Source organism: Phyllosticta citriasiana (assembly GCF_038021145.1).
Source record: "Phyllosticta citriasiana strain CBS 120426 chromosome Unknown IWZ02scaffold_3, whole genome shotgun sequence".
Classification (NCBI taxonomy): domain Eukaryota; kingdom Fungi; phylum Ascomycota; class Dothideomycetes; order Botryosphaeriales; family Phyllostictaceae; genus Phyllosticta; species Phyllosticta citriasiana.
The window spans coordinates 1,450,361-1,476,946 of record NW_027117280.1 but is presented as its reverse complement, the minus strand read 5'-3'; the positions used below and the strand labels follow the sequence as shown (position 1 = coordinate 1,476,946).

General features: G+C 54.6%; 11 protein-coding genes across 11 annotated transcripts; 4 read left to right on the top strand and 7 right to left on the bottom strand.

The window, feature by feature from the left end:
• Window positions 1–2,983: 2,983 nt before the first annotated feature.
• IWZ02DRAFT_184101 (uncharacterized protein) lies at window positions 2,984–3,987 on the bottom strand. Its single transcript, XM_066762332.1, has one exon. It carries the CDS (start codon window positions 3,632–3,634, stop codon window positions 3,128–3,130), a length of 507 nt encoding a protein of 168 aa, XP_066625356.1. The 5' UTR covers window positions 3,635–3,987; the 3' UTR covers window positions 2,984–3,127.
• A 1,591-nt stretch (window positions 3,988–5,578) lies between these two features.
• IWZ02DRAFT_468118 (uncharacterized protein) lies at window positions 5,579–7,205 on the bottom strand (the record flags this gene model as incomplete). Its single annotated transcript, XM_066768609.1, has 3 exons — window positions 5,579–6,807; window positions 6,861–6,963; window positions 7,023–7,205. 3 exons carry the CDS (start codon window positions 7,203–7,205, stop codon window positions 5,579–5,581), a joined length of 1,515 nt encoding a protein of 504 aa, XP_066625355.1.
• A 719-nt stretch (window positions 7,206–7,924) lies between these two features.
• Window positions 7,925–9,509, bottom strand: IWZ02DRAFT_373378 (uncharacterized protein; the record flags this gene model as incomplete). Its single annotated transcript, XM_066764698.1, has 4 exons — window positions 7,925–7,990; window positions 8,046–8,675; window positions 9,049–9,323; window positions 9,377–9,509. The coding sequence occupies 4 exons, from the start codon at window positions 9,507–9,509 to the stop codon at window positions 7,925–7,927; spliced, it is 1,104 nt and encodes a 367-aa protein (XP_066625354.1).
• IWZ02DRAFT_397545 (uncharacterized protein) lies at window positions 9,377–10,958 on the bottom strand (the record flags this gene model as incomplete). Its single annotated transcript, XM_066765597.1, has 2 exons — window positions 9,377–9,885; window positions 10,227–10,958. Coding segments are annotated over 2 exons (958 nt in total), but the record flags the coding sequence as incomplete, so codon positions are not given.
• Window positions 10,959–12,151: 1,193 nt separating this feature from the next.
• IWZ02DRAFT_430875 (sporulation protein SPS19) lies at window positions 12,152–13,293 on the bottom strand (the record flags this gene model as incomplete). Its single annotated transcript, XM_066766114.1, has 4 exons — window positions 12,152–12,624; window positions 12,687–12,850; window positions 12,924–13,182; window positions 13,239–13,293. 4 exons carry the CDS (start codon window positions 13,291–13,293, stop codon window positions 12,152–12,154), a joined length of 951 nt encoding a protein of 316 aa, XP_066625352.1.
• A 548-nt stretch (window positions 13,294–13,841) lies between these two features.
• On the top strand, window positions 13,842–14,413 carry IWZ02DRAFT_488307 (uncharacterized protein; the record flags this gene model as incomplete). Its single annotated transcript, XM_066769452.1, has 2 exons — window positions 13,842–13,901; window positions 13,955–14,413. 2 exons carry the CDS (start codon window positions 13,842–13,844, stop codon window positions 14,411–14,413), a joined length of 519 nt encoding a protein of 172 aa, XP_066625351.1.
• An 815-nt stretch (window positions 14,414–15,228) lies between these two features.
• On the top strand, window positions 15,229–15,843 carry IWZ02DRAFT_444675 (uncharacterized protein). The gene has a single exon (XM_066767116.1). It carries the CDS (start codon window positions 15,356–15,358, stop codon window positions 15,566–15,568), a length of 213 nt encoding a protein of 70 aa, XP_066625350.1. The 5' UTR covers window positions 15,229–15,355; the 3' UTR covers window positions 15,569–15,843.
• A 1,802-nt stretch (window positions 15,844–17,645) lies between these two features.
• On the top strand, window positions 17,646–19,297 carry IWZ02DRAFT_183953 (mRNA-capping enzyme subunit alpha). The gene has a single exon (XM_066762330.1). It carries the CDS (start codon window positions 17,727–17,729, stop codon window positions 18,999–19,001), a length of 1,275 nt encoding a protein of 424 aa, XP_066625349.1. The 5' UTR covers window positions 17,646–17,726; the 3' UTR covers window positions 19,002–19,297.
• IWZ02DRAFT_183952 (Isy1-like splicing factor) lies at window positions 19,298–20,886 on the bottom strand. The gene is made up of 3 exons (XM_066762329.1): window positions 20,569–20,886; window positions 20,083–20,453; window positions 19,298–20,006 (listed from the first exon to the last, which is right to left on the bottom strand). The coding sequence occupies exons 1-3, from the start codon at window positions 20,569–20,571 to the stop codon at window positions 19,595–19,597; spliced, it is 786 nt and encodes a 261-aa protein (XP_066625348.1). The 5' UTR covers window positions 20,572–20,886; the 3' UTR covers window positions 19,298–19,594.
• A 101-nt stretch (window positions 20,887–20,987) lies between these two features.
• IWZ02DRAFT_444670 (YagE family protein) lies at window positions 20,988–22,787 on the bottom strand. The gene is made up of 2 exons (XM_066767115.1): window positions 21,548–22,787; window positions 20,988–21,496 (listed from the first exon to the last, which is right to left on the bottom strand). Exons 1-2 carry the CDS (start codon window positions 22,676–22,678, stop codon window positions 21,068–21,070), a joined length of 1,560 nt encoding a protein of 519 aa, XP_066625347.1. The 5' UTR covers window positions 22,679–22,787; the 3' UTR covers window positions 20,988–21,067.
• Window positions 22,788–22,879: 92 nt separating this feature from the next.
• Window positions 22,880–25,829, top strand: IWZ02DRAFT_444668 (uncharacterized protein). The gene is made up of 5 exons (XM_066767114.1): window positions 22,880–23,232; window positions 23,290–25,057; window positions 25,114–25,252; window positions 25,374–25,489; window positions 25,617–25,829. The coding sequence occupies exons 1-5, from the start codon at window positions 23,200–23,202 to the stop codon at window positions 25,694–25,696; spliced, it is 2,136 nt and encodes a 711-aa protein (XP_066625346.1). The 5' UTR covers window positions 22,880–23,199; the 3' UTR covers window positions 25,697–25,829.
• The last annotated feature ends 757 nt before the right edge of the window (window positions 25,830–26,586 follow it).

Genomic DNA, 26,586 nt, shown 5'->3' with positions numbered 1-26,586 from the left:
GACCAATGTGACAAGAATGCAGCAGCGGCGTGATATCTTGGCGGCGCGACAACTCGGCGGCGCAGTAGTAAGAAGACAACTGAAGGCGCAGTGACGGTGTGAGCACGGCTTCCACAACTTCAAAGGTCGCAAGGCGTGAAGAGAGACTTGGTAAACTAGCGCATTTTATACCCAAACAGGAGGAGGGGGGGGGGGGGGGGGGGGGGGGGGGGGGGGGGCAGTCAGTCATTGAAAAGAGTATTGCGAAAACGTAGAATGGGAGATGACTTTATCGTTGTTTCTCTGGGTGACGCCCAAGCAGACGACGAAATGGACGCTCCGGGCACGTGCCACCTGACTACCTGGCTACTCTACTGGTGCGTAGACGCAGTTCCGTAATAAAGAGGGAGTCAACACTTAGTAATCTAGCAGCCTAGGCGTAGGAGGTCTTAGAAATAGCACGCACCGCGAGATTGGGGAAATGATGTCATGCAATGTAGAATGGCGCCACTGCTTTTGTTTGAAGAGAGAACGAATGGCAGAAGGAAAATTCAGGGGATTTGGAAGCCAGAGTCAGTCCAGCACACTTTCACAGTAATTTCAAGGTCAACTTTTGGTGTAAAAAGGAACTCAAATCATCAATTACTTCTGATTTCATATATCGTACCAAAACCCCATTCTTCTGCCAGTCCAACAGCCAGCTTCCGTCTATGGCTATCCCTTTTCCTTTGTTGCCTTTAACAGCGAAACCTCGTGACCAAAACGCGACAGAACTACTTGAAGGTGCGAGGAGCTGCTAGTTGGTTGTTTGCGAATTTGGCAGCAAGATGGCCTGAAAGAGTATCCTGGTGCCGATAGAGGCTGAAAGGCTGTGAGTGTTGGAGAAACAAGCAGTAGATGAAGGCATTGGGCATGAAACAAAAGTGATGTGAGGAAAAGGAAACGGGAAAACGAAATCATTGAAAGAGTATCTGTGCAGGCGAACGTGGGAGAGTCTTGTGCCGATGGGGTCAAGATGTAACAGTGGGTGCAGAAAGAAATGACACTCAGTATGGATGAAAGCTCGCCAAGCGCTGTTGTGACAGTATAGGTAGACGACTGCTCCCTAAGCGTGACTATGATCACGGATGATAGCTCCTTTGACGAGGCTATGGTAGCGGACGACTGCTTCCTGGGTGCAGCTGCAATGGCGGACGAATGCTCCATGGGCAGGAGACGTCGCATCTCTTTCTGCACCCACGGTGGTGTCAGAACCAAGACAATGGAAGAGACAAAAAGAAATTCAAAAGCAAGTGGGAGATAATTGGGCAGCTGGGAGACGGCAGAAGGGGTGCTTGAGACTTGTCAGCGGGAGGTCTAGATCAACAGAATGGACAGACAATGTACTCACTCACTCTGTCGGAACCCTCTTCGAATTCATATGACCTATGCACCCTTTGCGTCGACGATGGATTCATAGGACCCTATGTCAATAGCCTCGCATAGCCATACTGTGTATCGGAAAGCACACGTCAGCAACGATTCGTCTCCGCAAAGAAGTACAATGTCAATCTTTGACTTACCCTCCTTCAAATCCTTCGTAAACAGTGTGTCGCACCAAGCCATCTCCCGACGCTGTTTTCCTCGCAAAGACCAGTTAAACCGGGAAATTGAATGTTTCCAGCCACTGGATCTGAGTGTTGAAACTCCTGTGGTTCAGTAGAGGAGGCCCACTGAGCCTCGCCATCGAGATCTGGAGGTTCTCGTGTGGGAGCAGGCCCACCTCCTCTTCTGGAGACTCGGCCCGCATTCCCTCGTCTTCGTCAGTCGATTTCAGCATCCCACTCTGCCGAAGTAGCGTTTCGCTGCGCGAGGGCCTTGACAATCGCGTCCCAGTCTTTGGGCATCGTGGCGGACTCTGCTCGGGTAATTGAACAAACTTAGAAGAAAGGCTCCGTCTAGGTGATGTTGTTGAATAATGGGGGAGCAGGATAAATCAAAGAGATTCCGAGCTTTGAGAGGTTGTTGAATGTCTTGCTTGACATACTTCAGAGAGTTGGTGTAGGACACATGCGACTATTCCTAAATAGGTATAGGAGCATAGGTGATTGGATGCGCGAATTGTTTGTTTTGCACTTTGTTGTGTACTCACCCACCAAACGATAGAGTGTTGCGCCTGTTTGTCCCGCCTGATTCACTTTGCCACGCAACTTCGACCAAATTCTGTTGGAGTGGGATGTTTGGGCGTACACATGGTGGCCGGGACAATCACCCCGGAGCAACCCTGGCTACACGCCTCGCGTTCCGTCCAAGGCTCGGTGCCAAAACACATGGCACACACTGGATTTCCGCAAACTGGGCCTTGAACGCTCCTTACTACTGTCCGTCATAGACATATAGATGATCAACCGCGTGTGTAAATGCTCCTAGTAGTGTTTTGTGCGCTCCAACTTTTATTACTAAGCCTCGGTCCCAGACTCCATGCCTAATCTAATTATGGACCAATCTCTACATCCTATACATACCTAGCAAACATCAATTGCTACAGCTTATTTATCTCGCAAGGACTAAGTCTACTCCATCATGAACGTGCACGTTGGTTCATTATCAGTTAGAAATTGCCATCTGTTCATATTTTAGTCCTCAAATTCGCCTGAAAGAAACAGCTGATTCTGAAGACTTATGCTTTTGTAGGGACATTAATCAAAGAGAGGATGCAATAATGACCCGCAAAAGCAGAACTAAGAAAGGAAGAAAGTCTGCGCGTTCACACGCCACTCAGACACTTTCCAGACTGACAACCCAAGCTTATCGCCACTCATCATACAACGCACCCTCCCACAAAACCCAGAACCCCTCGTCATCATCATCATCATCATCCTCCTCCTCGTACTCCAGCGGCGGCGGCGGCACATCACACCAAAACCTCGCCGTGCCGCGCCGCGCCCGATTCCGACACGCACAGCGGCCGCCATCATCCGTCCAGCAGCGGCCCTCGGCGCCGCACGCGCGACAGTCCCACAGCAGCTCCCACGGCAGCGGCGGGGCCCAGACGGTCTCGGCAGGCGCCCACGTGCCGTCGCGGTCGGGGAGGCTCCAGAAGCGCACGCAGCGCTGGCAGCAAGGATGGACGTCGTAAGGACAGATGGGGTGCTGGTTGGGCAGGGGTTCAGCGACGTATTCGGGCTGGTGGAAGAGGTAGGGGAGGCCGCAGAGGCAACAGAGCCATGAGAGGACCCAGGGCGGCGGGGGCGCTGGCATGATGTGCATTTCGCGGTCTGCCATGGTTGGCGCGGTAGGCAGGATTCAGGTAGTGCTGTGTATCTTGGTGATGCGGACTGTGAGTGAGGATGAGGAGCCGTGGACTGAGTTTACTTTCTCGACGACAGATCTGCGGATCGTAGTGACGCGGAGAGTCGAGGACGGTGATGCTCGTCGGTATTCGACGCGCTGGTAGCTGTGGCTCAAGGGTGGCGTCCTGGATACGCAAATATATGTCGGCATTTTGTGAAGACAGGAAAGCTGGTTCCAGAATTTTGTCGACCCAGAAAATCGTCCTTTTAAACGCGGTCGACAACTGACTGCCCTGCTGTCCGCTAGGACTGCAGCATGACACACATAGCCACGCACCGCAAACATGGCAGAAGATCCAAAACCTGGCCAATAATGAAGCCATTGCGCGTGCTCTTTCTCTCTTGGCCTTAGTCCCGTAGCTGACTCTCTTTTTCAACTTCTGACGATGAAGCTACCGCCGCCTCCTGACGCCTTTTCGCAGCCCCGGCAGTAAGCGTGGCCGCAACCAACGCACTGCCTGCTGTCGAGCGCGCATGTGCGCCGCCCACAATTGTGACAGATCCAAGACTTGTCACGCAAGTCTGGCTGTCTATGGTTGACAGGTAACAAAGAGATCGACGTCGATGGGAACGTAAACGCAGGCATGATTGGTGGCTTTTTGTGGAAATCGAGGAGCTGAGAGTGTACAGCGATCCGTGGAACGAGAGTTGCTGGCCAGATCCGCTTGGCTGGTGGGAAGCGAAAGTAGTAGAGCTTTCGATGCTGCTCTCCCAGTTTTCCTGCTCTTGAGCTTTTTCTTTTCTTCCTCGCCTCCCAAACCCACAACGCAGTCGCAAGACCGAACTCTTTTGTAACCAAGCCACTGACCACAGCAGAACACTGGTGAATTGTCAACAAACTTCAAAGGAGAGGTAGAGCCGCCCTTAAATACGCACTCCCGAAAGTCCCCGATACCTCCCTAGATGGGCGTGACGGGCATCGGGAGGCTCCACGAACGAGTCGATGTACTCAAAGCGCGACAAGCACATGCAAGACGGGCTCCTCGTGCCAAGTGAGGTGGACCAGCAGCGGAAGCGGCACTAGGGAGGCATGCAAAGGCAGGAGTGCACGCAGACACCTGGTGCAAAGGGCAGCGGCAACCTGCAATCAACCCACGACGAGTTGTGTGCGCCTCGCTGCTCTTTTCGTCGACGGCGACATGTTGCTGCAATATCGAAACGAACGAGATGCTCGTACTCAGTCTCTAGTGTGCCTTGCCACATCGTCTCGTCCGCTGTGCAAAGAGGTCAGCAGTCAATCAGTCAGTCAGTGAGTCCGGCGGCGTCGCCGCGCAACTACTCACCTCGCACATGTTAAGATGCACGTTCGTATACACAGGGATCATCAGAACAGTCAGACTGGGTAGTCCCGCACCACCAGTGGCCAGCTCCAGCACAAGACAGCTGCAAACCCTCTCGAGCCACTCGACGCACTAACAGGGCGTTTACGGGCGTGGTTGCGCATTGCATGCGCATCGCATCATCAGACGATGGCGGGCCGTCCGGTCCATCCCGATCGGCGGAGCCGCTTCCTTAATACTCCTTGCTCCCTGTGGCAGTTGTCAAATACCTAGGGACGTAGCTTGCTTGCATGTGATGGCCGCGCTAGGAAGATTACTTTGCCGGCAGGCAGGTCAGTGATGCTAGACTGTGCCTGGCAGGTGGTCGGAGGCAGCCGGTCAGTTAGGTAGTGAGTGCGATGAAGAGGGACCGGCGACTGCCAGTGATGTACCCTGCTTTGCTTACTGAGAATACCAAGCAGACGGATGCGACGGACCCTGAGATGCATTCATGGTAGGAAATGGTCCGCGAGCTAGTCGTGCTAGCCCCTTCAGGGAAAGGGGAGACGAGAGAAATGGACATGTGCGCCGTGTGCAGCGAGCAGGCAAGCACGTGCAAATAGGAATAAAAGAGCAAGAGAAAGCAAACGTGTGGTGATGTTGTGCTACCGGTGACACGCTGGCGTTGTCGCCTCACCTGGTCCGCGACAGCCACACCCGCTAACTACCTGCATACCCGCAGACCCTAGGTGGAAAACGGGCCACGCGAGGCTGACTTGCTGCATCGTGAGAGAGGCGTCGTACGTTCGAGAAGCGCCGTGGAAAAAGGGTGGCGGCTGCGGGAGCGAGAAAGCGCGTGGTCGTGTGCTCAGTTCTGGCCTGGCTGTTGAGAGACCAAATGACTAGCCATCAGTAACAAGGGATAGTCTGTCTCATTTTCATTTTTCTTGGGTATTTTTTCAGGCGAGGCGGTCCAAAGGATTTGCCCCTGAGCCTCATTCAACTCCATCATTTTCTGTATACCTCAAACGCCTTTTCCTCGACCAGTCTCTCCTCGACCAGTCTGAGGACCTCAGGATCGTAAACGTCCTCGGGACGCTTGTCCCCCTTCAAGACCTCCTTCTCGTGCTTCGTCGCCTCCTCCTTGGTCATACAGACCAGGTCAGTCAGGCGCAACTTGGAGCTCTTCTGGCCCTCGAACCGCGTGTCGATCAGGTCCGCTGCCGGCGGCGCCCGCCACCGCACGAGCGCCAGCCGCGTGGCCAGACCCGTGACGACGCTGCGCCCGCGAAACACTTCCTCGACCAGGTAGCCCACGTCGTCCTGGGTAACGGGGATCTTGAGGCCCACGGCCTCGAAACCCGCGTGCCGGGCCAGACGCTCCTCGGACCCTTGCAGCGCCGCAAGGATGCCATCGTACATCTTTTCACGCGCCTTGGAGGGCAGATAGTCGTGCGGATAGCTCGCCAGCTCCAGGATAACGTGGTTGGCGACGCAGAGGCCGAAAATGGCAGGCATGGTGCCGAGGACAGGCAGGATGCGCACGCGAAAATCTGGAAGGACTCCGAGCTCGCCCACGCTGCCCTTTTGGAATTCGTCCTCGGGGAGAGGCAAAAGTTGGGCTTTGCCGGGAGCCGTCTTTTCGGTCGAGAAGACTACTGGGATCCCGTCTTTGATTCCCTGAGCGCGCAGCCGGCGGCGCGTCGAGCGCGATAGAGGGTCCTCCGCAGAAGCCGAAATATCGCCCAGGAACACGCGCGTCGGGTCCGACTTGCAGCCCGCGCCCATGCTCGACACGACTTTGATTCCCTGCTTGTAGCAATATGCCAGCAACGCAACTTTGCTGTCAATATTGTCTATGGCGTCGACGACGTAGTCTGGTTTTTGGCCATTCCAGTCTGCCAGCAAACGAGAAGCATCGGACTCGCTGAATAGCTCGTTTCGGCAATCAAAGTGGGTCCAGGGGCAGACTTGCTCCAACCGTCTGCGTATGCAGTGGACCTTGGGCGTGCCAACGTCGCCCAGCGTCGCAAGCGCGTGGCGGTTCAGCGATGACAGCGTCACTTGGTCAAAGTCGACGAGCCGCAGCTTGGACACGCCAGAACGCGTGAACGCGGCTACCGCGTGTGATCCTACGCCTCCGCAGCCGACGACGATGACGAATGAGTTGCGCAGTTTGGCGAGGCCGTCGTCAGTCAGGAACACGCGGTTGCGCGCCAATTGCTCGAGGATGAGCTCTGAGAAACAAGTCAGCCTCTGGTGTTTGGTAGACATGGGGCGATCGAGCCACCTTCATCGTAGTCTCCGTTGCGCGCCCTCGTGGCCAGGGCGACGCTGCGCTCGTCCTCTTTGCTCAAATTGTTGGCGTCGGCCGCAGCTCCATACTCTGTCAGCTTTTCTCCGTGAGTCAGGATCTCTAGGCAGATGCGCCGTGTTTCTTCATCAGTCGTACCCTGGTCGCCACATGCTCCTGCCCAATTTCCGGAATGTGTGATTTGACTTGAGCGACATTGTACTTTCGGCGCGCGGCTTGGTAGCCAAGCACAAGACTGGCGGCTACCGCGCCCGAGGCGACGGCGGTCATGGCGAGCTGCGCATTGTGGGACGATGGCGTCCTCGATATCCACGAGGACATGGTTGGGAGTACCGTGGGTTGCGATTGCAAGTGCCGTGGAGTGCGGCGCAAAAGGATGTGGAATGAGGCGGGACGAAGCTCGCCGGGTCGGCACTGGCGTCCGTGCCGAGCCGCTGCCGCAGATCCTAGACCAAGAGGGAGCCTCCTTCAGAGCCGCTAGGTAGGTAGACCCAGGCTTCTGGACACTGCATAGCAAAGCAAATTTTTGATGCAATGATTGATTCTTTGATTGTTAATTTCAAGTCGCTATCGTTTGTGCCAACCATGTTCGCTAACTCATCCAGACAACAAAGCTCTCCTAACCAACCCTCGGCTCATCTTCCGTATCCCTTCATGCCGCCATTTCCCCTCAGCGCGATACTACAAGTGCCCATCAGACAATCTCGGATGCTAGAGCTCTGCTGCCCGTCACCAAGTGCCGCCTGCAGTGATTAACCCCAGCTCCGCCCCTGTCGATGCTAGGGAAAATTATGTACTTCGGTTTTTGGCAAGGAAAGTGAAGAGGAAAAAGTATGTTACAGAAGGAGAGGTTTGCCACTTTCTTTCGAAGAAGTGACCTAATGAGAAGCGATTGCTGGACATCAAGGTATTCGTCATCGTCGGCTTGATCAGTCCAAACATGCTTTTGCGCCATACGCCAATGCTATTGTATCTTCAAACATTCAAGGAAAGAGGGTGCCGCAGCCAGCAAGGGGCGAGTTACTTTTCCGAGAGAATTCTCACCGCTGCTCCCACGTGTCACGTGTATCGTTAGAGTCACGGCCGGGAGGATCGGGGTTTCGTACCTGCAAGGAGGGTCAGAACATTTTGAGTCCACGTTTGCGTGTCTCATAAACTCACGTTCAACGTCCTCGTGTAGTCGCGATTGTCCTCAATCGAGATGATGCTTGCGTGGCTAGCGTTGTCCGCGTGATACGGGTAGGGGTTGAGGCGTGGGTCTTGAAATACTGGTCGGCTGTTGCGTCTCTCTCTTTCCGACATGGGCGTATTCGTGTCAGTACCGGACGGGTCGTTTGAACTATGCCGGGCGTTAATTGGCGGTAAAGTAGCGCTGTAATCTCTCTCTGCTGACTTCAGGAGCCCTGTCCGACTAAGCGTGCTCACGTTCCTCTGGGGTGCATGGTTTCCGTCCCCATTATCCCCACGACCAGGGTTTTGTGCGTTTCGGCGGCGCAAAAGGATCCACGTGGCAATGGCGACTATCAAAGCAAATCCGGCAAGTCCTCCCACTACCGCCCCAGCAATTTGGCCTCCCGACACAGAGTTTCTTGAGGAAGGACGAGAGTTGGTCGACGTGCTGTTGTCTCCCGGCACAGACGTCACTGTCTGAGTAATAACATTTCCCCCCTGAGTGACGACTGTGACCGATGTGATGGCGGACGAGGATTTGACGGAGGTTGAGAGGGTCGATTCCGAACTTGCAGAAGACGCCGCGGCGCTCGACGTGCTTTCGGCAGACGACTTGGATGTCTGTGTCTGAAAAGTTTCGTGTTAGAGCCAGATCTTTGGAATCTCCCGAAGAGAGGGAAAAAAAAAAAAAAAAAAAAGGGACAGTTCCTATCGTACAGAGATGGGAATTGTGGAGATGGAGGTGGACGAAGAAGAGGGCATGATGGTGATGAGCTTTGAGACAGTGTGATCCACTGCCACAGTCTTGGTGTCAACCCTCGTGGTTGGTGGAACAGACGTCTGCACCAAGTGTTAAGACGCAATCTCCTGGCCGTTTCCACAACAGAAATAGCACGTCGCAAACAAACTTGAAGGGCAGGTCAAGACGCAAAGAAAAGAATTGTAGCGCCAATAGTCGAAGCGATGGAACTGCCGGCTGGAATCAAAGACTTACCGCACTTGACTGAGCGCTCGTTTCCGCTGCCGAAGACGCGGCCACGGTCCCCGAGATTGGTGTGTCAGCTCTAATGTAGCCATATAGGTTCTCATCCGAATTGCCACAACTTTCGTATCCATATCCTGGGCAAGTTGTGTCACACCTTGCCGTGTCCTTTTGGTCAGATGGAGCATAGTTTGAGCACCAGCAGTTCTTGCCTTGGACAATGGCGAATGCGAATTTTTCTTTGCACTCGTTGTAGCAATGGCCGTTGGATTGGAAAGTGTAAGTGTCTACCAACAAAAGTTAGCAATGTTTTGTGCGGCCGTTGCGATCAAGAGCGCACCCTGGAAGTTACTGGCGCCGGTATTTTGACCGGAGCAGTATGTCTGTGAGAGACCACGTGCTTGGTCAAGAAAAAGCGCCAGGAGGAGCAAGCGTTGGAAGACGTCTCGCCAGGAACAAAGTTTGGGACCCATGTCGACGCGGTCTGTCAACGTAAATTTTGATGGGAGACTAGATTTTTGATCGACGTATCCCTGAAACGACTGTCAACCGACGGCAAGCAAGTCAATGCGCCGCCTTGAAAGAGGGTTAAAGACAGGTTTCCGGGTGTTGGTTGGGAGTCGTCAGGACGTCGGCGCTATCTGGATACAGACCGATCGTATCTCTGCTCCCACTCCACCACGTCCGGACGAAGGAAGCCAAAACTGGCACTGCGGATGGCCGTCGAGGCTCGCAGCAGGTGGCAGCGTCGAGCGGAGGATTGCGGCGGCCGAGTTTTGGTTAGGATGGTCCAGGCAGGCGATCGACGAGGAAGCGAGGAATGGAGTCCCGCTGAGCGAAGAAAATGGGCTTCAGCGACGGGTCAGCATTTCTGCAACCACGGGCAGCGGAATGGAGCAGTATCAGGCCAGCAGCAAAAAGGAATTGGACGGTGATGAGGAGGGAACAGAGGGACGAGAGGTGTGGAGGTGCAAAGGTGTGTGAGAGGAATCGATGGGAGGGTGTCGATGGCGCGGCTGGGACCACCCTGCATGCGGCCGACCAGGGCTGTAAAATGCACAAGGACCAGCGTCGTGCACCGCCTGAGCCGGCGCCATGCAAGGCGCGGAAAACAGACGCAAGAGCAAAAAATAAAAAAATAAAAAAATAAAAAATAAATAAAAAATAAAAAATAATACGAGTCGACGCACCAGAAAAGAAACGCACGATTCCCGGGCGGCCGGAGTGACAGACTTGAAATGCCGCCGCTCCAAGAGCGCGTTTCGAGGCCGACGAACGTGTTTTGTTTTGGAATTGGGATCAGAGATGGGACATGACAGAGGTGAAGACTCGACTCGGACGAGGACGAGGACGAGGATGACGACGGTGACGGGAGTCGGCAGTCTCTAATAGAAAAGCGGACCGTTGAGTGGACAGGAGAGGGGTGGATCGAAGAGAGCGGCTGCGGCGATGGCGCTTTTGCAGAGTGGTGAGGTCGACCCGGGACAGCGGATATATTGCTGGCTGGTGATGTGGGGCGAGGAGCGGGGGAGGTGTGCGAGTGCGGTAGTGCGAGCAGGAGCCAAACGAGAGTTGTGGTAAGAGAGGGAGGAGAAGTGAATGAAGTCGACGCCGGCGGGCGAGAGAAGGTGGGAAACCAGGGGACGGGGAGAAGAAAGAGACGAGGAAGAAGAAGAAGTGATGATTGGGCGTGAGCCAACCGCGACGGGAGTCGACTGGAATTGGTTTGGTGGTGCTGGTTGCTGCGGCTGGGAGAGGTGCCGATCAACACGCAAGCCGATCTGGCCGTGGGTCGAGAGCGCAGCGAGGAATGCTGCGAGACAAATAAAAAGATGGATGCGGCCAATATGGACCGTTTCAATGCCGCAAGATGGAGAGCGCGAGAGAGAGGAAGAGAGAAAGAGAGAAAGAGGAAAACTAAGTTGGTCAATGCTGCTTGCTTGCTTCCTGTCTACATACAACCAACCAACCAGGTCGTCTTCTCCCTGCTTCCCGCTGGCTGACGCCACACTCCCGTCGCCGTCTGGAACCGGAAACACTTGTCCAAGGAAGCCCCCTACTCTGTCAGCGGCTCAACCGTGACTGAGAATATTCTAGCTTGACAACGGCTTGGCCTGCATCTGCGGTGTTGCTAAAAATGAGCCTACGCGAGTAGTGACCCCGGTCTGCCAGTCGCTGTGTCTCGGACTCATCTGCTGGCAAACCATACCTTGCTCCTCTGACTTTTCCAAATGTTGATCGTCAGGAGGGCCCTCCGCTGACGTCGCCATGACTCTCTGCCACGATGCTCGGGAGGATTTGTTCCTCATTCCATCTGCCTGCCCTGCCCGTCCGGTCGTCGCTCTATACTAGATGCCGCTGTGGCGCCCGTCGCCGACCGAACCCATATCCTAGAACAGCTGAGCTGTGGCTGCCGTCGACATTACCCAATCCGTGGTCCCCCATGATGGTGGCCTTGATTACGTTCCGTGCCGTATTTTCCAAGTCATGAACTGTGCTACTTGAACGGCTTTGGTTGGTTCGAGGGCCGCCGCCTTCTCCTCAAGGCCCGCCTCCACCGGCCACGCACCGGCCCTGTTCCCCTCCCACCCACCCTCCGCCCGCTGCCACCAGCCGAACTTGGCACTTGGCTGGATACGGCCTGTGGTTGATCTCACTCACCCTTTTGCTTGCACCAAACTCGGCCCTCGCCTGCAAATTCAAACGCCGCTGTTCCTCGTGTCTCGCGTGGCCGACCGAAAAAACAAATCAACCACCTCATTGACCTTTGCCATCTGCCTCAGCCACATGTTGCGTCTCGAGCCCCCGTTTCAACAGCCCTACAGGTGGTAGCGTGGGCACTCCTGGCCATGCCTTCTCTGCCAACATACTGGTTTGGGCGTGCCTGACTCAATCAACTCATTCTCTTTGTATAGCCAATGCATTCACGGCACAGCCCATGTACAGTACCTCGGCCTGCACACTCTCAACCATCAATCCATCTACTCGCTCGTGACAGGCACGGCAACTACTCTATCGAGCACTTTGATGTGAGGAGATCATGCCAGTGCTCAGATCCAAACGCCGCACATCGCAAGTCCAAACAATTGATGATTTACAGATCGCTTCGGGCCAATCACAATTTGGCCTTTTTCCCGCCCTTGACTCCCTTGACCTCGTCGTTGTTCAACAAGAAATCCGGGTAGCTGAATTCTGCCCCGGGCCCGGCGCTGGGTACATGCCACGCGCCGCCGTCGACGACCAGAATCTCACCGTTGACGTAGTTGCCAGCGTCGCTGAAAAGGTACACGGTTGCATCCGCAATCTCCTTGACCGTGCCCCAGCGGCCCGAGGGCAGCCCTCGACCAGTAGTCGACGGGTCAGCGTTGGCCATGGTAGAGAGACGTTCCATTCCCTCCGTGCCACGGATCGGTCCCGGGGCGATGACATTAGACGTGATACCCCTTGGCCCCTGCTCAATGCACACAGAGTGCGCGAGCTGGTCCACACCAGCTTTGGCGACCATGACGTGCGTCTGCAAAGGCATGCCCGTGTAGTGGATCGTGGCCGACACAAAGATGATGCGCCCACCGGTGCCTCGAGGGGGTGCTACAGTGTCGAGACAGGGTCAGTCCTCGGCAGTTCCGAAAGGGGTCCATGTGGTTGCTCACGGTTCACTCCATCCGTCTTGTGTTTGGCGGCGGATTCGACGAGATAAGGCAACGTTGCCTTGACCGTGTTGTACGAGCCAAGCACATCAATATCCATGACTGCCTTGAAAGCGTTGGTGGACAGGTTGTTCATGGACGACAAAAAGTTGCCAGCCGCTCCGGCACTGCATTGGGTTGGTGATCAGCGACTGCTGTACAGATGACGGCGCCCAATTCCCGCAACTTGGGGTAACACACATGACAAAATCAATGGATCCGAGCTGTTTTGCACATCTATCCGCTGCATCTTGCAGGCTCTCCGGATTCCTCACGTCAACGTTGCCGAATCCCAGCACTCTTGCACCAGGGCGCGCCGTGGCAATGTCAGCTGCGACGCGCTCAGTCTTGTCGACCTTGCGACCGATGATGCATGCGTCTGCACCGAGGTGGACGAGGGCGCGAACTTGGGCGCTGCATATTGTGCCAGCGCCGCCCGTGCAAAAGACGACCTTGTTTGCTGGGTGCGAGGTTTAGCTAAGCTTTTGGGCAGCGCGAGCTTGCGGAATGGCGTACCAAAGATGCCGTCTCTCCAGACATCGCTCACGTAGTCAGATTTGGGCAAGGGCATATCGACGGAATGCTTCTGCAAAAGAAAAAGATGGGGGGCGGAGCAGAAAGGGGAGTGTTGTGGAGACGGGACGGTATTGTTAACGAGCTCGGGTACCGCGAGGACTGCCGCGGAGATGGTGTAAGGCTGAGGAGCTCAAGCTCGAGCTCGAGCTCCGGCCAGGCCGAGGCATCTACCGGTAGCTGCAATGCATTACATACATACCTACTACAAGCGCGACGGCATAGGTTCTGCACTGCCCGGCAAGCAAGCAAAAAGTCTTTCAGACACTGCGTGCCCGAGAAGCAGAAGTGAACATGGCATGACGATTTCAATGGCAGCTGCCTGCGTGTTCCAAACAGTCGCACGTCAGAGGCCCAAGGTTCTTCTTGGCGCACGCGCTTGCCGGAGTGCGGGCCAGCCTCAGCCAGCCAGCTGCTACAATCAAATCCCATCACCTCACTTTGCCTCCAACTCCAGACCAGCTCATCCTCTGCCCCCATCGCAGCCCCGCTTGGTCCGACCATACCTTGACCCTCCGTCAACCGGCTTGACTCTCTTCATCCGCAATGGCACCCACCGTCGCCATCTGCAAGTTCGTCGGCACAATAAGCCTCGGTCTCCTCACCGTACGTCATTGCCTCCCCCATCAGCCCTCTTTCATTGCTAACCATCAATCAAGGGCGTGTCGTACACCTTGAGCACCACCGCGCTGCCCGCGCTCCTCGAGCTCCCCACCGCCGCGCACGCCTACACAACCTTCCTGACGCTCCAATCCACCGCCAAGCACCATGTGCGGGCCTTGACGGCGACGGCCGTGACATCGCTGTCCCTTGCCTTCATCCTATCCCCCGCCCGCGCGCGACACCCTTACCTGCTGTGGACGTCGATGGTGGCGGCCGCCGGAGGTGCCGTCGACTACGCGCTCAAGCGCCAGGAGGACGCGCTGCGCGAGAGCGCCGGCGAGGCCAACGGCAACGGCGAGCGCAGCTGGGTCGACGTCGAGCGCGGCGAAGACTTCAACGGCGAGACGGTCAGGACTGGCGTTGATAAGTTCCGCATCGCCGAGGGTGCGAGAGCTGTCATTAGCGGTCTGGCTTTCACGCTTGGTGTCGTCGGAATCTGGGGCGACGGTGCTTGAAGGGCCATGTCCTAATCATGGCTTAGAGCTCGGCAACCACCCGGCTCTGCCGTGTCATACTGTTCGCGATACAATGATAAAAGCCGCGAAAGACGTTGAGTGCCCCGGGAACACGGCCTCGGGGCGTCCATGACGAGAAGAACCGCATGAAGAGGAGTGAGGGATAGGCGTTGGGTGGTTTCTGATGTATTTATTTTCTTTCATCCTGTCTCCGCTTCTCGGTTGCCTTGAATAATTTTGTCTCCTACATCGCTCTTCACACACTCTCTCAGCTCCTACTCGACGCGACCCGTCAAGAGTTGCTAACTCGACTCAATCACTATGTACGTGAGCTAGCAACGCCGGCTAGGGGCGCTCCCCTTTATCGGAATATCTAGACTTTGGCATCTGATCTTGACTGACGCACGCATGATTGTGCTGGTGGTACTTGGAATTGTACGACACGGGGTCCGCGAACCCAAGCCTCCATTTCAACCCTTGACCACACCACACCACTTAGACACCCCGGAACCGTTCTTCAGATAAGAAAGTTGCAACATCTCCCTCTCCCTCTCCCTCTCCCTCTTGTACCGCCACACTCGTCCTCCTCGTTGGTAAGCGGTTAACAGTCGAGACGTCAGCCGATAACCAGCAGCCAACGCTCCTCGCATTCCTCGCCGACTCGACGCACCAATTACGCCTACACCAGCAACAATTGCGCCCTGTGCCTCCTCTTCTCCCTTTATTCCTTAACTCGCCGTCCCACTGTGTACAACAAATTCATTGCAAAACGGTGCAGCCGTTGCGGCGCGGTACCACACACACACACACACACACACACACACACACACACACACGCCCCCCCTCAACTTTTCCCCTAGTGCACCCCCCTGTCAAGCCCGTTTCGCGGCATATTGACTCTTCAATGCTGCTGTTGCCGTCTGGTAGGTACAGCCGTCTTTCATGACGCATGAAGGAGCAATATCATTATGGTTTCCCTACCTAGCTAGTGCCCTCTCAATATCCACAGATGCGCGGTGCCTCCGGGCGAAGGTAGAAATGCACTGGAAGACAGGGGCAAGCGCCGACGTTTCTTTATTCGGCTGTGCTCTCTCTCCCTTTCTACATCTCTTGCTTTCATGTGTTCCCGGGTTCCGATTGTGGAGAGGAGGGTAAGGTAGTGCTAGTTCTGGAAAAGGGAGGGAGAGAGTAGCGAAGGGGCTGGTTATATGAGTGTGCTAGGTGTCTTTTACTTTGGGAGAGGGAGAGAAAATGTTGAAGAGATCTTGGTGGCTCATGCCTGCCGGGCTGGTTGTTGGAGGTGGATAGGTTCAAGGAGCGTTCATCTGCCACTACATTTTAGCGGAGAAAGAACAAAACAGAGATAGATACCGATGATGTGAGAAGGGAAAACTCATTAATATGGAATTAACAGAATGGCAAGACTCCTAAACCACACAAGCCAGAACATGTCCGCATGATGGCCCGTAACCTGGGAGCTGTCGACGTAGGATAGAGTGAGAGGCGGCAGAAGAGGCGTAGTGAGGATTCTGGGGGGCTTCAGCAAGATTGTTCTGCAATTTGGGCTCTGAAAGGTCCACCACGTACTAACTTGTAACTTTGAAATGATGTTGCACCCTACTAACCCGCTTTCCTACGACACTTCGCTCTGACAAATAGTTCAAAATGTAAGCTGAGCAGAATCTTGTTAGCAAGAGCTGCAGCTTGCAAGGCCACTATACATGCTCTCTAGGTCAAGGCCAAGATGGTCCCCATTTCTTCCATATTTATTGACCGCAAAACCGGGATGGTTCGAAAAAGCAGTCCCCCTCATCACTCACGCTTGACGTCCAACATCCAGAGCAATGAACTTAAGACATGGAGATAAACGGCAAGAGCCTGGCCGAAAGCGGCAATCGCGCTCTGTCTGTCGAACGTCGAATGTCTAGAGCAATATATTCTTTCGCGCACAGACGCGCCCGCTCTTCATTTACTCAAGAAGGGTAATCTGATTTTCATCGCCCAAGTCTAACGTCGAACGTCTGGCTAAATGAATTCATTCACGCATAGGCCCACTCTTCACTTCCTGTCCCAAAGCGGTAATGTGTTTTCAGCGAGTCAAGTGGAGATTGAAGGAGCAAGATTAGAAGAGCAAAAGAGCAGTAAACATGAACTAGCGCCGAAGCACTCTGGCAGCTACAGGCCCGCGGGGCATTTAGTCGACACTGAGCACACGCTGACGCGCACGCGCGAAATCCAAGTTCTACAACGCACCTACGGAATGCTTAAGCTGCGCGACCTGCTAACGGCGGACGGCGGTGCATACGGCGAATGTGCTCAAGATCTTAGATCCTGCCACATTAGAGCTTGAGTCTTTCGAGACAGTTCTTAGTTTTGGCCGCTTTTCAAGCGGGTTACTAGCGGTCAATGAGGTTAGATTCTGCTTTCGAGCTGCTTCCTAAGCAGTGTGAACACACTAGAAGGAAAAAGAAAATTTTGGCCAACGGAATTCGAGCATTATTAGATTAAAAAACGTGGGAATATGCCCTAAGCAGTTCACAGGCAAAGGGAAGCAATCTAATAATTAAACATTTTAGCATGGATAAAGTTCTTAAAGCTGCCACAATGTATATAGAAAGAAATGAGACATCCTTAGGGAGAAGCCGTCTGCCGTCCTAGCTGCGCATAGGGAGTAGTTATCTACTGATATAATTACGCTTCGTAAGCTACTATACACAGCTATAGATAGAACTAGGGATTATTATTTCTTTCTTCACTAACTGAGCTGCTATAGCCTAGAGGGCTACAGGGCTAGCTGCGTTTTTTGCTATGTGATATGGCATCTGTAGACTATCTCTTGCGTTTAAATGAACGCTCATGCGTTTAGACTGAAGAAATCATAACGAAGACTCTGATGGCTTTTAAATGATGTAGCTTCGGGAGGCTTTTATTAGTATTACCTAGAACGCAATTCTAGATGTTGATTTCCCGCGAGCTATGTTGCGATGGGCAGGATCGAGAGTAACGAGCATTGAAATCTAGTTGGTGCGGTCTAGGAACACGGTAGAGTGTGGCCGGCAGATGAATATTTGTGACGAAAAGCCTTAATGACAAGCATTGGCTGAATGTGACAGGTAAGGAAGGTATGACGTAACGGGAGGTTCGCAAACGATTCAGTTGGTGTTGACAGCTAATCACGTGAGAAGCTTCCCATGTTGAGTCACGTCGTCGACGCGCCGCTCACTGCGACTCCTCACATTCTACCACCGCATCTTGCGTGCCCGCCGCCCCTGCTCACCATCGCCTGCGCATGGTGATCTGAACTTGTCGCACCATGCCTATCCCCCAAATCCCGGGCGTCAAAGCCCCCAAGGAATTGGCGGATGGGTTCCGCCGTGAAGTAGCGCAACTTCTCGGCCGCAAGTCGCTATCCTTCCCCGGCGCCCAACCAGTCTCGTTTGCGCGCAAGCACCTGGGCGAACTCATGCAGCGCGACTACTACCTGTGCGAGAAGACAGACGGCATTCGATGCCTGCTCTACTTTACAAGCGACGGACCCCAAGAAATCCACTACCTTGTCGACCGCAAAAACGACTATTACTTCGTCGCCGATCTTCACTTCCCCGTCCCCAACGACCAAACATTCCAATTATTCCACAAAGACACAATCATTGATGGGGAGCTGGTTTACGACATGGAAAGAAGTGGGCCAAAACTGCGCTTCCTCGTGTTTGACTGCTTGGTCCTTGACGGAGAGAGTCGCATGGAGAAGACGCTGGACAAGCGCTTGGCCTACTTCAGGGAAGGAGTATACAAGCCATGGGAGAAGCTGTTCAAGCAGAGGCACCCCGAAGAGCTCGAGTTTCAGCCTTTCGAGATTGAGTTCAAGGACATGTCCTTTCCCTACGCCCTATCGCACATGTTCGACATCAAACTCCCTTCGCTCAAGCACGGCAGCGACGGCCTCATATTTACCTGTCGCGAGACGCCGTACGTCTTCGGTACCGACGAACATATTCTGAAATGGAAACCCGCGCACGAAAACACTGTCGACTTTCGCCTCAAGTTGGGCGATTTCCCTTCGCACCATACCAACGGCACGGGCTCTGCCGCTGGCGCGCATGACCCTGATTATCATGCCAAGCCGACTTTCGATCTGTACGTCTTTTATGGAAATGGCGAATACCGCTCGTTTGCGCCACTATACGTAACAGACGAAGACTGGGAGATCATGAAGGCGATAGACCAACAGCTCGATGGTCGCGTCATTGAATGCTACAAGGACACTGAAGGACGCTGGCGCTTCAAGCGCACCGATGACGGCAAGCCTCACTTCCGCGACGACAAGCCCGAAGCAAATCACATCTCAACTGTGGACAAGGTCTTGGAAAGCATCGACGATGCCGTGTCGAAAGAGGACTTGACCAGGAACGAGATGCGCATCAGGGAAGCATTCAAGAAGCGAGAGGCAGACCGCAGGGTTCGCGACGAGCAAATGCGCAAGGCGCACGACAAGCGCAAGTGGGAGGATGAGCAGAGGAGAAAACGAGACCTTGAAGATGGAGCGACAAATGGCGAACCTGCTGACAAGCGACGCAAAGCTGAATAGCATTCGATGCGACTTGAATGGCATTCGACGCGACTTGTGTGGCATACGACGCGACCTGAATAGCATTCGTGGCGACCTGAATGGCATTCAACGCCACCTGAATAGCATTCAACGCGGTGATGAAAGCCAGACTGGTGAATGTTTATTTCCTATTCCAGAGAGGTTTTTTTTTTTCGAGCATCACCAGGTAAAAAAAAAAAAAGGGTCCGTGGACAAAAGCGGCGCAGTCCAGATGGCGCAATGGCGTTTCCACATTCGATTGATACCCCCGTTTTTTGCAATGGGAGTCTGGGCTGCATTCTTATTATTTGGCGGAGGCGTTCTTGGTCGTATGATTTGCTTTTCCCTCTCCTTCTAAGTCTACTTGCATAAACGAAAGGCCGCCTTTTCGAAGAATGAAAGTTTTACGGGGCCGCCTCAGACTAAACCACGTTTTTCAGGGGCGCTTTGTCCTTCCGATATGGGTATATGATAACCAAGACATTCTCTCTCATGACAGTGAATCGATTCTCGCGGATGAGTGACCCAGTCCATCCTAAGCTGCGCCTGTTCGCTTCGTTCGATTGATTGGTAGATGCGGCGCCCTATGCCATTCATCCAAGCTTGTCCAGCAGCTTGCGGCGCCTCCTGTCGACGAGCTCTTCCTGCACCTCTTCAAGCGTCGGCACAGCCCAGCCAACACCATCGCCCGAATCGCCCGGCAACTCCTGCCAATCGTCTGCGCCGTTGGCCCCTCGCCGGGAATTCGCCGCAGCAGCCTCAATGCCGCCGAGGTCGTCTGGCAGCTCCATGTAGCGACTGAACGCCTCCTCCTCCTTTTGCTTCTCGTACGCCAGCAACGAGCCGTCTTCCTCGTCCAAGTTGTAGCCGTAGTATGACGCGTCGACGTGCTTGCGCAGCTCGGCTCGCGTCTGCGCGCCCTCCTTGTCGTGCTGTTGCGGCGGCGCGCGGGCGGCTTCGAACAACTCCTTGACGCCGGGCAGATCGCGTGCTCGTCCAAAATACCTGTCCCGCAAGTGGCATCAGCCAGCGCTCACCCAACCCCTACAAATGCCCACGAAGCGGAGGAGCCCCAACATACCTATAACCCTTCCCACCACCAGGAATCTCCTTGCCATCCTCATCCACAACCCGCCCACCGCGCATATAATTCGGACCACCCAAATTCCGTATCTGCACCTCCCACATGTGCTTCTCGCGCATCAGCTTGTTGATTTCGTCGTTGAGGTCGCGGATCTGGTAGTCGCTCAGGCTCTCGTCCTGGATCTTGGACACCTTGCGCGATATCTCCTTGAGCACCTGCCCGCGCCACTTTTCGCACGTCGGGATGCTGTCGATCGACGTGATGAGCTTCGGCCGCCGCGTCCGCGACACGTCGAGGATTCCTAGGTCCGCCGCTTGCGCTGCCCGGAACCGGAACAGCATCGATTGCGCTTTTTCGCTGTTGCGTGCCTATGCCGTGAGACGTCATTGTTAGTATGGTTGTTTTGTCGTGGCAGTGTTGGCGTGCGCTGTTTCGGCGGGGAGAGGCGTGTTTGCGGCGTGGGAGGTGCGTGTGTTGACGTACCATGGTTGCAAACTGTGTCGGATGGGTTGTGTTTTATTGATTGAGGGATTGTTCGGTGCGATGATCAGTGGGAAAGCGAGTGAGGAGGAGAAGAATCGTCGTGTACGTAGCGGGGCTGAGGCGTGGTGTTGGGTTTTGGTAGAGGTGACGAGGTCTGAGTGATGCAAAGCGAGGGATAAGCAAGCTCCTCCGCGCGAAACAAAAAATGGACCGGGATGGATCCACGCACGCAGCCCTACGTACAGGTCCAGTACTCTCCCCACCAATGACTCGGCCTGCCAAGCTACATGTACAGGCCCCTCGACCATAATTGGTACTATGCGGGGTGCATCTCCAGATGGGCCGTTTGGCAGCTTGCTCCGGATTTCCTTAAACGATGTCGGCTACAATCGGTCCCGCATCAAGTGGCGCATGTAGGTCCTCACTTTTCAACACATGTTTTTATTGAAACGCTATGAAAACATGTACAAGATGAATGATTCCTACAACCAGATTCTTTTCAGTCGACGCCCGCGTATAGATCGACCACGATATTAACCGCTGCTACCAAAATCTCGGCTGCAATCAAGACGATCACAACCCACTCCAACAGCTCCGAATGCGTCACTGTCAATTGGTCCTTGAGGACGGCCAGCAGGTCAGCAATGACGTCCAGACGTTCCGTCAACAGTCCAACACGCTGGTCCATTTCGAGATATTGGCGCACCGCCTGATAGACGGGTTCAAGTTGTGGCTCAGCCCACATGAGCTCAGGAGAGTCCAGCACAGAGCCCTGTAGATGGATGTTGATGCGCAGAATGAAGAGCTCGCCTATTTGCATGTTGATCTGGCGTCGGGAGAGGTTTACTTTGCCAGTTGAGGCAATCATGGCCGGGATTTCTTTTGTCGTCTCGATGGTGTTGTCCACCAAATCTTCGTAGAGCGAAGTCTGCAAGATCATCAGCATGCTGGGGCGGTGGAGGAGATAGAGGAAACCCACCTTGACGCTTTGAGCCAGAGCATGGCTGATGGCCAATTTCGTCATGTAGTTTTTCTTGTCGCGCAGACTGATAAAGTCGTTGTAGATGCGGGCCTGATACTCGCGGGTGTAGTAGAAGTTGAAGTCTTCTGTTTGTATGTCGTCCTTGCCCAACTTTTCATTTTCGAACCTCGCAATCTCCCTGAGGAACCGGTGCTCTTGCGGCAGAGTCATTCCCCAAATGACAACAGTGCCATAGTTGAATAAGAAGACTTCGGGCGTATGGACTTCAGTGTCAAAATCGAGCGACTCATGATGAGAGCTTTGAATGGAGACTTCGGTGATGGCCTCGTCTGCATTATCTGCACCCGCCTTACCAGTGTCCAGCGAGACATCTCCAGCCTGCGTGTGGAGGTCTATCAAGTCGCCTCTTCTTTGCTCAGTGTGCTCCTCTGCTACCGCAGAATCCGAATGTCTTCGGCCCATAATGCGAGAGGGGCTCTCCGATCGCTCGACGTTCTTCCCGGTTTGCCCATCCAGCCCCACGTTATCCTTCCCGGCCCGGTAATTGTAAGGCGTATAAATGCACTCGTCGAAAAGTTTCGGTAGCGTAGCCCGTGTCTTGGCTCTGCCCTTCAGAAAGCGCATGAGCTCGTCCATGCGGTATGAGCCCGCAGTGCAATATGCTGTGACTCGAGGCAGTCGGTCCCTGTCTTCCTTTCCCAACCTCGCCGCATCCCGTCTTGCAGTTGGGTCTTTTATCCGTGTGTATTGCGCGTAGACGTCTTTACCGCCCTCTTCATCCAGCTCCTCCTCAGCTTGTTCCGGGTTGGGCAGGAGCTTGAGCTTTTGAACATTTCTTGTTGTTCTCTGAGGGCCAATCTTTGCCTGGGGAATATTGGGAGGCACGAGGGGAGCCCCTTGGCTGTTGCGACGGCGAAGTTTGCTGTTCAATGCGGACAACATGGGTTGGCCAGCACTTTGTTTCTGGCCGACGGGGGCGATGGGAAATTGTTGCGAGGGGCGGAGGGCATTGGAAGGACTAGTAGTGGAAACATTGGGGTTGAATGTTACAGTTCGCTGGGCTTTGGCGGCAGGAGACTTGGAACCTAACAGCGGAGCGGACTCGGCCGCGTTGCCAGAGGAAGCCATGGGGGGGGGGGGGGGCAACGTTGGAGTCGAGATGGCTACCTGGGGCCGACGGGCAGTAGTCTTGAGGTCGAAGTGGTTGTTGCAAAGTGCAACATGGTGGGAAGTGGAGTGGATGGACGTCTTGATGAAAGAAGCTTCGACCTCGGTGGACGGACGGCCTGGCAGCTGTCATGGATGACGTTGGTTGGTCCGCACAGACGACCTGACCAACCACCACAACCCGATCCGACTCATCGCATCCACCGCTCTGCAATACATACTACATCCGTTGGCCCGCTTCGAGTAAGGAAGTCAAGCTCTTCCGTCAGCAGTCCTCTTCCTCTGCCACTCTGCGCAATCCCATTTGGATTCCTTGCTGCAATTAGTTCGTACGCTGGTGATTTTTGCTCCGCATTCCGGCTCGCGCTGTTCTTTCGCCCTCTGCTTCCCCAGAATTTTGTTCACCGATTGCTTTGGAGACGTCCCCGTTGCTTAAAGCTCAATCTCAGGCCTCGTCGCTCTTGTCCCAGCCATCGGCCAACATGGGACACCTTACGACCGTGGCCACGTGCCAAGTAAGTCATGGTAGCAGCCCCGCAAGTGTGGTAGCCCAGCATTGATGCGTCCTGCAGCTTAACCAGTGGGCTCTGGACTTTGAGGGCAACCTCGAGAGGATCCTCGAATCTATCCGCCAGGCAAAGGCCGCCGGTGCAGCGCTGCGTGTCGGCCCGGAGCTCGAAATCACTGGCTATGGATGTCTGGACCATTTCCTCGAGTCTGACACCTTTCTGCATTCTTGGGAGATGCTCGCCAAAATCCTGTCAGACAAGTCCTGCAATGACATCCTGCTTGATATTGGCATGCCCGTCATGCACCGTAATGTCCGCTACAACGCCCGCGTCATCTGCTGCAACGGTCAGATCCTGCTCATCCGCCCCAAGCTTTGGCTAGCAAACGATGGCAACTATCGGGAGATGCGCTACTTTACGCCTTGGAGCCGCCCTCAGCACGTTGAAGAGTACTACTTGCCTAGGGTTATCCAGAACATTGTAGGCAAAGTCAAAGTTCCAATTGGCGACGCCGTCATTTCGACCAGGGACACCTGCATCGGCGCAGAGACTTGCGAAGAGCTGTTCACTCCGAACGCGCCGCACTCTCAAATGGGTCTCAACGGTGTAGAGATTTTTACGAATTCGTCGGGCAGCCACCATGAGCTTCGCAAGCTTGACACGCGCATCTCTCTCATCTTGGAGGCCACACGCAAGACCGGTGGTATCTACATGTACTCTAACCAGCAAGGATGTGACGGCGACCGCCTCTACTACGATGGCTCGGCCATGATCATTATCAATGGTCAAATCGTTGCCCAGGGTTCTCAGTTCAGCTTGAAAGATGTCGAGGTCGTGACGGCGACGGTAGACATTGAGGAAGTGCGAGCATACCGCTTTGCCCCGAGTCGCGGGCTCCAAGCAGTGCAAGCTCCCGCATACCAGCGGATTGAGGTTGACTTCAGCCTTTCTGTTGAGGGAGGCCTCCTCGATGCAAAGATTGGCCCCACGCCGGCCCGCCCCGTCTTTTACCATGCGCCAGAGGCCGAGATTGCTCTGGGTCCTGCTTGCTGGTTGTGGGACTATTTGAGACGGAGCCGCCAAGCTGGATTCTTCATCCCCTTGTCCGGAGGAATAGACTCGTGCGCGACTTCAGTCATTGTCTTCTCCATGTGCAGGCTGGCCCACGAGGCTGTCCAAGAAGGCGACGAGCAAGTCATTCGGGATGCCCGTGTCATCTGTGGCGAGCCCGAAGGCTCCAACTGGATTCCATCTACCCCACAAGAGCTCTGTGGTAGAATCTTTCACACATGCTATATGGGCAGCACCAACTCGTCAGCCGAGACGCGCAACCGCGCAAAAGATCTGGCCAAAGACATTGGCGCCTACCACACTGACTTGAACATCGACACGGTTGCCGATGCGTTAAAGACGCTCTTCACGACAGTGACTGGGTTTGTGCCGCGCTTCCGCGTCCATGGCGGCAGCAGCACAGAAAACCTTGCACTTCAAAACATCCAGGCCCGTCTGCGCATGGTGATTGCTTACCTCTTCGCCCAAATGCTTCCCACGGTCCGGGGACGCAAGGCACCGGGCAGCCTGCTGGTCTTGGGCTCGGCCAACGTCGACGAATCTCTCCGCGGATACTTGACCAAGTACGATTGCAGCAGCGCTGACATCAACCCTATTGGCGCCATCTCCAAGACGGACCTCAAGGCCTTTATCAAGTGGGCAGGCCGCGAGTTCGAGCTGCCTATCTTGGACGACTTTATCACCGCCACGCCCACGGCTGAGCTGGAGCCCATAACAAAGGACTACGTGCAGAGCGACGAGGCAGACATGGGCATGACGTGTACCTTGGACCCCACCATCCCACCACGAACGAGAGAGCCAGCTAACACGTCGCAGACGATGAGCTCTCAGTCTTTGGTCGCCTGCGCAAGGTGCAGAAGCTGGGCCCCTTTGGCATGTTCGAGCGTCTCTTGCACGACTGGAGCGATCGCATGTCGCCGCGGCAGGTATACGAGAAAGTTCGGCGATTCTACTGGTGCGTGTGGCCCCTCGGTCCGATATCTATCTCCCATCTGCCCATGCAAAGAAATCTCAAAAGGGGCTCGATTGAAGGCCAGGGGATTTGCCGTGTAGTCTCATCTAACGCCCGCGCGCAGGTACTACGCCATCAACCGCCACAAGATGACGACCATCACCCCTGCCTACCACGCCGAGGCCTACTCGCCCGATGACAACCGCTTCGACCTGCGTCCGTTTTTGTATCCGGTTTTCAGTGAGTGCCTACCCACCTCCTGAACCCTTCTTCCCTTCACGACTCCCCACCTATGCTTCTTACTGCTTTTCCGTTCTTCGAATTGTTCCATTATTCGTCATCGGACTCACCTCGTTCTTTGCTACAGGCTGGCCGTACAAGAAGATCGAGGAGGCGCTGCGCAAGCACGAAGGAGGCGATGCCAAAGGCGAGTTGAAGGCCGAATGAAGCAATCATGGCGACGACGACCGAAGACACAACATGGATGGAACGACCACTGTGCCCTCGCCGTCATGGTGGAAAGGGAAGGTATATAGACACACATAGAGCTTCAATGTGAAATGGAGAGGTATATTAACAATGAGCTGGGCCAGCATGCTGATGCTGTTTACTTGGAGTTGTGCTCACCTCAGCGCAGCAGAGATGCAATTATCGTGGTACACCAAGGGTCAGGTTTATTTGTGATATGAAAGACATGGAAACTTGTCATTTCTGATCTGCTTTGCTCTGCTCAACATTCCTCAACAAGCTATCCAGCAAGCAAGCAGCAGCGCGGCCATCGCAAGCCGCCCGCCTACTCCCCTTTTGCTCCGCATCTTCCATCGACCATCCCGCGCGTATCTAGCACAACATCTTCCCTCAACGTATGAAGTTCAAGCGGCGCCGTGCCGTTGTATGAGCGCTCGCAAGCGTTTGTCAACTACCCGACTGCTACGTCTCCAGGCAAGAGACCACCGAAAATCCAGATATGGCGTCAACTGGCAGTCAAGCCTTGCGTTTGTTCCCAAGCAACAAGCCAACCAACCAATCATGCAGCCGCTGCACAAATTCCTCCGCATCCAGAGAGCAAGGAGAAGACGACAAAGACGGGTAAACAGGATGTGTAGAGGAAAAAGGAGCAGTGGGAGAGGGGAGGACGTGAAAAGGGAAGAAAAACAACGTCTCGCTGGAGCGAAAGGGTATCTAAATCGAACATCATCGCCACCTCTTTTCAAAACGGAGGTAGCCGGACAAGGTTGATGACAAGGAGAAGCAGCCGCAGTGGCAGCAGACACGTGGAGTCCATACATCTTCGCAAACCTCGCAACAGCCAATCATCCATCTCCACCACCATCAGC